The sequence below is a fragment of the Lepidothrix coronata genome, unplaced genomic scaffold, assembly GCF_001604755.1.
Source record: "Lepidothrix coronata isolate B3197 unplaced genomic scaffold, Lepidothrix_coronata-1.0 Scaffold305, whole genome shotgun sequence".
In the NCBI taxonomy this organism is placed as follows: domain Eukaryota; kingdom Metazoa; phylum Chordata; class Aves; order Passeriformes; family Pipridae; genus Lepidothrix; species Lepidothrix coronata.
In genome coordinates this window covers 151400-159115 of record NW_016690485.1, presented here as the reverse complement: position 1 = coordinate 159115, position 7716 = coordinate 151400, and the positions used below count along the sequence as shown (strand labels likewise).

Below are 7716 nucleotides of genomic sequence, written 5' to 3'. Positions count from 1 at the left end.
ACACACAGTGTTACACACAGACAGACACACACAGACACACGGGTGTGTTACACACACACACAGACACACGGGTGTGTTACACACAGACAGACACACACAGACACACGGGTGTGTTACACACACACACAGACACACGGGTGTGTTACACACACACACAGACACAAGGGTGTGATACACACAGACAGACACACAGACACACGGGTGTGTTACACACACACACAGACACAAGGGTGTGTTACACACAGACAGACACAAGGGTGTGTTACACACAGACAGACACACAGACACACGGGTGTTACACACAGACAGACACATAGGTGTGTTACACACAGACACGTGGGTGTGTTACACACAAACACACACATACAAACGCACAGGTGTGTAAACACACACACACACACACACATGCACACACAGGTGCACTCCCACCTGGCACAGCTGTCACCCAACCCCGCACGAGGGGGATCTGGCTGGGCACTCTGGGGTCCCAGCATGGACTGCTGACCCCTCAACCCCACAGTAGCCCAGGGGACCCCCAGTGACATCCCCAGGGTGCCCATCCAGAGGTACTGGTCTCCAGGACACACCCCCCACTCCATGGCAGGCACCCACCTAGTCCCCACTGCCAGCCCCTCCCATCACAGGGACCCCCTGAGAAACCCCTACCCCTCAACTCTCCCGGGCCCCTCCAGCGCCATGACCCTCCTGGCTGCCCCCAAGGTTTTCTGGAGGATGGGATCCTGGTGCAGGACATCAGCCGGACGCGGCGGCGCTACCTGTGCTCCTGGTCCTTCCCCTGGGACGTGGCAGCTGTGCTGCCCACCGAGCTGCTCTGCCTGCTCCCAGGGGTCCCGGGGGTCCCAGGGGTGCCGGCAGCACGTGCCAACCGCTGCCTGCGGGCACCACGGCTCTTCGAGGCCTTCGACCAGTGTGAGACACGCACAGGGTGGCCCAACACCTTCCGCGTGGCCAAGCTGATGATGTACCTGGTGCTAGGCATCCACTGGCACGGCTGCCTCTACTTTGCGCTATCGGCGCGGCTGGGGCTGGGCACCGACCCCTGGGTTTGCCCTGCCTTCGCGCGCCCGCTGCGCCGATACCTGCACAGCTTCTACTTCTCCACGCTGGTCCTGGCCATGGTGGGTGACACGCCGGCGCCGCAGCGCGAGGAGGAGTTCCTCTTCACCATTGCCGGTTTCCTGCTGGCTGTGCTGGGCTTCGCCACCATCACCGGCAGCATCAGCGCCGTCATCGCCAACCTCAGCGCGGCCGACGCCACCTTCTACCCCGACACGGGGCCGGTGCGGCGGTACCTGTGGGCGCGGGGCGTGGGCGGGCAGCTGGCGAGGCGCGTGGCGCGCTGGCACCAGCACCTGCGCATGCAGCGCAAGCTGCCAGTGGAGCGGGCGGTGCTGCAGCACCTGCCAAGGGGGCTGCGGGCCGAGGTGGCGGCCAGCGTGCACCTGCCGGCCCTGCGGCGCGTGGGGCTGTTCCATGGCTGGGGGCACGAGGTGCTGCGCCAGCTGGTGCTGCGCCTGCGCCCGCAGGTCTTCGGCCCCGGCGAGTTCGTGTGCCGGCGCGGTGACGTGGGCCACGAGATGTACTTCATCCGCGAGGGCCGGCTGGCCGTGGTGGCCGAGGACGGCGTCACGCAGCTGGCCGTGCTGGGCGAGGGGCTCTACTTCGGGGAGATCAGCCTCATCAACATCAAGGGTGAGCCCCACACCTCACACCAACGCCGGCCCACGGCCCCCCTGGCTCATGGCCCCCACCCTGCAGGGAACACGGCGGGGAACAGGCGCACGGCCAACATCCTGAGCATCGGCTACTCGGACCTGTTCTGCCTGGGCAAGGAGGACCTGGCCGAGGTGCTGGCTGAGTTCCCCCACGCCCGCACCGCCATGGAGGCCAAGGGCCGGGAGCTACTGCTGGGCATGGGTCGGCTGGACACAGGTGCTGAGGCAGCAGCAGCGGCAGCCGAGGCCGAGGCTGAGCGGCAGCTGCAGGGGCTGGAGGTGGCCCTGGAGGGGCTGCAGACACGGGCGGCTCGGCTGCTGGCACAGCTGGAGGCCAGTGCCCTGCGCATGGCCCTGCGCATCCAGCGCCTCGAGGGGCAGCTGCACCTGAGGCAGCAGCAGGACGAGGCAGCAGGGATGGCTGGGGCAGCAGGAATGGCCACACCGCAGTGGCCAGCCAGGACACGGGGTCCTGCTGTAGGACAGGGACCCCCCAGGACACGGAGTCCAACCGAGACGCAGGGTCCCCTCAGGGCCCGTGATCCTGTCGGTGACTGGGATCCCTTCAAGGTGCAGGTTGCCCCCAAGGCACAGGGTCCTGTCCAGGGACCAAGTCCTGCTGGAGGATGGGGTCCCGCTGGGGTGCAGGGTCCCTCCAAGGCACAGAGTCCTCTTGGGGATCGGGGTCTGCCCAGGGCACAGGGTCCTCCAATGGCAGAGGGTACCCCAATAGCACAGGGTCGCAGTGGCACACAAGGTCCCCCCAGGTCACAGGGTACTCCCAGGACACAGGGTTCCACTGGGGCACAGAGTCCCAGTGGGGTGCAGGGTCACAGGGGGGCACAAGCTCCCCGCAGGGCACAGGTTCCCCCCGGGGGCCAGGTTCCCCCTAAAGCACGGGGTCCTTCCATAGCACAGGGACACCCTGGGGGAGGGGGTCCCCATAGGATGCAGGATACCCCCATGGCACAGGGTCCCTCTTGGTCACGGGGTTCCAGACGAGTGCAGGAACTCCCCGGGGCTCGAGGTCCTGCGAGGGGTCGGGGTGCAGGGGGACCAGTCCCGCGGCGCTGAGGGGTCACCTGAGGGGGGGGTACAGCAGCGAGACACCGACAGCTGCTGTCGCTGCGGAACGGGGGCGGGGACCGGGACCGGGACGGGGAAGGGGCCGGGAAGGGAACGGGTCGAGGTCGGGGAGCGGTGGGATCTGGGCTGGGAACGAGCCGGTACCGGAGCCGGAAGCAGCTCGGGACCCCCGGCCCGCCGGGCCGTCCCGGGGTCACTCGCGGGGACACGGTGACAGTCCCACAGTGACAGACACCGCGGTGACGGCCGCCGCCGCCGCCCGGCGCCGCAGGAGCGCTCCCGGCGAGCCCCGTGCGAACCCCCCGACCCGCCGGGGCTCCGCCTGCATCCCGGTACTCCCCGAGCCCCGCTTACGGACCCTCCGTGGCCCCCGCCGTCCCCCGGGTTCCCCCGTTCCCGACTCCCCCGCGTTCCCTTCGCACCCCCGGGCTCCCCCCGCCGCCGCCGCCCCCCGCCCCCGGCCCCGGCCCGCCCCGCGCCGGGCGCCGCCCCCGCTCATCCACCGGCGGCTCCGAGCGGAGCGGAGCGGAGCCTCGTCCCTCCCGGAGCCTGCCGGTGCCTCCCGGTGCCTCCTGGTGCCTGATCCCTCCCGGTGCCTCCTGCCGGGGGGGGGGGGCGCGGGGGGCCCCACCATGGATCCCCGGTTCCCCAACGAGTCGCTGCAGGAGCTGCTCTGCCGCGCCGGGAACGGCACCGGGAACGGCACTGGGAACGGCACCGGCACCGGGACTAACAGCTCCGCCTGCGACCTCCTCCGCAGGGGCCTCCGCGGGCCCCTGGCACCCAGAGGTGAGATGGGGGGAGGGCGGGAGGGACCCCCCGCGCCCGGCCCTGCACCCCCAGGCACCCCGCTTCGTCCCGCCGTGCCGCCACGGTGCCCCTCGCCCTGCACCCCGGTGCCCCCGGTCCTTGCCCGGTGCTGCCCCCGGTCCCCGCCGTGTCCCCCATCACATTCCGCATCCCGGTCCCTGCACCCCGGCCGGAGGCTCGGCGGCCCCGGCACTGCCCGGTGGTCCCGCTGGGGATCCCGGAGGGGACACACCGGGCTGTACCGGGGCAGCAGGAAGGCGGAGGGGACCCCAACAGGGGTGGCTCAGCCACCACCCGTCCCGTACCCCGGCCCCACTGACGAGGCGGGGACCCCCAACCCCTCCCCTCTGACCAGCCGGGACCCCCAATCCCAACCCACCAACGGGGCTGGGACCTCCCAGTCCCATTCCCCGACTGGAACCCCCCAGCGCCACGGTCAAGGCTGGGGCTCTCATCACCCCCCCGCCCAGCCGGGCCCCGCCAGCTCCCGCTGTCACTCGGCTCCCGGGTCTAGACGTCCCCGGTCACGTCCCTGCGCTGCCGACGGACCGGAAGCCCAGCTCCGGGGGAGGGTGGGCAGGATGGGGGCACCCGTGTGGCTCAGGGCCCCCCAGCCTCACGGAGCAGAGCCGGGGGTCAGCGGGAGCACCCCGATCCCACGGCGACTGCCACACGGGGAGAGCCGGGATGCTCAGCTGCCGGATCCCCACCAAGGCACCCGGTCACGCTGGAGCCCCAGTGCCCCGGAGCCCGGACCTGTGCCGGGGTGCCTCCGGGGTGCCCTGGGAGTGTCTTTGAGGTGCCACTGGGGTGCCTGGTGCCTGCTCTGCACTAAGCCCCGTGGAGCCAGCCAGAGCCCCAGTGCCTGGACCTGTCCTGGGGTGGCTTCGGAGAGCCTCTGGAGTGCCACCGGGGTAGTCTTAGGGTGCCTGCGGGGGTGCTCTCGTGGTGCCTCTGGGGTGCCCCAGGGTCCCCAACGCGGCTGCCCGCAGAGCTGGACGTGGCGGTGCGCGTGGTGCTGTACGCGCTGATCTTCATGCTGAGCGTCGGGGGCAACACGCTGGTGGTGGCCGTGCTGGCACTGAACCGGCGGCTGCGCACCGTCACCAACTGCTTCCTGCTGTCCCTGGCGCTGAGCGACCTGCTCCTGGCGCTGTGCTGCATGCCCTTCACCCTGCTGCCCAGCCTCATGGGCGCCTTCGTCTTCGGCGATGCCGTCTGCAAGCTCGTCGCCTACCTCATGGGTACGGGGGGATTGTCCTGCCTCATGGGTATGGGGGGATTGTCCTGCCTCGTGGGTATGAAGGGATTGTCCTGCCTCGTGGCTACAGGGGGGGATTGTCCTGCCTCGTGGCTACAGGGGGGGATTGTCCTGCCTCATGGGTACGGGGGGGATTGTCCTGCCTCATGGGTATGGGGAAGGGATTGTCCTGCCTCATGGGTATGAGGAGGGGGATTGTCCTGCCTCATGAGTATGGGGGGATTGTCTTGCCTCATGAGTATGGGGGGATTGTCCTGCCTCATGGGTACGAGGGAGGGATTGCCCTGCCTCATGGGTACGAGGAGGGGGATTGTCCTGCATGGGTACGTGGGATACAGGGTGGGGTTCTCATCACCTACCTCATGGGTACATGGGGTGCACTGGGGGGCTGCGGGGGGTCACGGGGGGCTGTAGGATCACGCCACACCCACTGACCCCCCCCCACTGCCCTCAGGGGTGTCAGTGGCCGTGTCCACCTTCAGCCTGGTGGCCATCGCCCTCGAGCGCTACAGTGCCATCTGCAACCCCCTGCAGTCGCGCGCCTGGCAGACGCGGTCCCACGCCTGCCGCGTCATCGCGGGCACCTGGGCGCTGGCGGCGCTGCTGATGCTGCCCTACGCCGTGTACAGCACCACGCGCCCCACTGCCCCCCGCGCCCCCCGCCCGCCCCCCGCGCAGTGCACGCACCACTGGCCCAGCGAGCGCGTCCGGCAGGCCTGGTGAGTCCCAGGGGGGCACGGGGGGCATGGGGGACAAGGGGACACTGAGTGACAGAGGCCACCTGTCCCAGGTACGTCCTGCTGCTCCTCATCCTCTTCTTCATCCCGGGCGTGGTGATGATGGTGGCGTATGGGCTCATCTCCCGCGAGCTCTACCGCGGCATCCGCTTCGAGCTGCACGTCAAGGGGGAGGCGGCAGGTGAGGGGATGGGGGAGGGTGACGCTGGGGGTGACCCTGCCCCAGAATGAGAGGGAGGGTAGAGCCCCCCCCCATCTCCCCATAGCGGGGGATTCCCCGGGGACATCCCCTTTCCCAGGGACCTCCTTGTAGGATGTTCCCACAGCCTTGGGGTGCAGTGTGTCCCCGTGATGCCGTAGACGTGTCTGTGTCCCCTGCACCCCATCCCACTGCCCAGAGGTGCTGGGGTGCAGCATGTCCCCCCAGTGCCACCTGACCGTGCTCCCTCGCCCCACAGCCCAGCGTGGTGCCGGGGGGGACGCGGTGCCCAGCTGTGACGAGGGGGACGGGTGCTACCTGCAGCTGTCGCGCCCGGGCGCGGCGCTGGAGCTGCGGGCGCTGGGGGCGGGCGCGCAGCAGGACCGGGCACGTGTCAACAGCTCGGGGGCCCAGCTGGCAGCCAAGCGGCGCGTGATCCGCATGTTGGTGGTCATCGTGGCCATGTTCTTCCTCTGCTGGCTGCCCATCTTCGCCGCCAACACCTGGCGCGCCTTCGCCCCGCGGGCGGCCCAGCGGGCGCTCTCGGGGACCCCCATTGCCTTCATCCACCTGCTGTCCTACACCTCGGCCTGCACCAACCCCCTCATCTACTGCTTCATGAACCGCCGCTTCCGCAAGGCCTTCGGGGCCACCTGTGCGGGCTGGGGGTGCCGCCGCACCTGCCCCCGACGCCCCCCCAACGACGAGCCCCCCATGGCCAGTGCCTCGCTCTCCAAGTTCAGCTACACCACCGTCAGCAGCCTGGGCCCCCCCTGAGCCAGATCCCTGAGCTGGACCCCTGAGCTGGACCCCCTTGAGCACCCCAACACGAGTGCCTGGGGCCCCCTTGAGCCCCTACCCCATGAGCCCAGTCCCCCTCAAGCCCCCCATGGCCAGAGCCTCACTCTCCAATAATTCAGCTACACCACTGTCAGCAGCCTGGCCCCCCCTGAGCTGAGACCTGCCAGTTGGACCCCCTTGAGCCCCCCCACACCAGTGCCTGGGGCCTCCCCGAACCCAGCCCCCCTGAGCTGGACCCCGCCAGCCGGACCCCCTCGAGCCAGACCCCCACTTTGCCATCCCCGGGTGCTGCCAGCACCCTCTGTGCCCCCCCGCTGCCTCCCAGCTCAGGGCACCCCGAGTCCCCAGCCCCCCTCCCTTCCGTGACCCCCTCACCCACCAGCCCCACTCAGCCCCCCGCCCCCAGTCCTCGTCTGGGTGGGGGCGAAGGGCGAGGCAGGGGAACGCTCGGGGCTGGGCAGGCTGCAAGCGGGGGGAAGTCAAGGCGCCCACAGCCCGGGGTCCCCCTGCGCCGCTCCCCGGCTCCAGTCACAATAAACTTGTCCTGTGCCTACCCGCGACAGCTGTGCCACCGGTGCCCACCCGCGACAGCTGTGCTCCCACCACGCCTGCCCGGCCGCCGCGGAGGCTCCGCGGGGCAGCCCCGGGCGGGACGGGGAGTCGGCACCGCGCAGGGCTCGGGGGGCGGCGGGATGGGACCCTCCGCTGCGGGGACCCCCGAGCCTGGCGGCGGCGGGAGCAGCCGCGGGGGACTGGGAGCCTCGGGTCCGGTGTGACCCCGCCGCCCTCCGGGGGGTGACCCCACAGCCCCGATGTCCGCCCTTTACACCCCCGGCACGCCAGGGTGCCCCGGGACTCCATCTCCCGTCATGCCCCGCGCTCCAACACAGGCCCCGCCCCTCACAGTGCGTGTCTCCCCAGGTGGCCACGCCCCCTCCCCGTAACTCCGCCGGCTATTGGCCACGGCCACGCCCCCGTTGCTTTCGGCCGCCCCGCCTCTGCACAGGCCACGCCCCCCTCGCGACCCGGCCCCGCCTCTCGCTATGAATACCGGGCTGGCCCCGCCCCCGGCCCCGCCCCCTGTCC

At 70.2% G+C, this 7716-nt stretch overlaps 2 protein-coding genes across 2 annotated transcripts in view; both read left to right on the top strand.

The window, feature by feature from the left end:
* Positions 1-2278, top strand: part of CNGA4 (cyclic nucleotide gated channel alpha 4) — a 3971-nt gene extending 1693 nt beyond the window's left edge. Inside the window, exons 4-6 of the mRNA XM_017837439.1 lie at positions 721-1713; positions 1780-2128; positions 2218-2278. Coding sequence (XP_017692928.1) covers positions 721-1713; positions 1780-2128; positions 2218-2278 — 1403 coding nt within the window. The remainder of the gene's footprint in view (positions 1-720; positions 1714-1779; positions 2129-2217) is intronic.
* A 1168-nt stretch (positions 2279-3446) lies between these two features.
* On the top strand, positions 3447-7139 carry CCKBR (cholecystokinin B receptor). The gene is made up of 5 exons (XM_017837462.1): positions 3447-3611; positions 4625-4876; positions 5348-5612; positions 5684-5811; positions 6089-7139. Exons 1-5 carry the CDS (start codon positions 3455-3457, stop codon positions 6604-6606), a joined length of 1320 nt encoding a protein of 439 aa, XP_017692951.1. The 5' UTR covers positions 3447-3454; the 3' UTR covers positions 6607-7139.
* Positions 7140-7716: the final 577 nt, after the last annotated feature.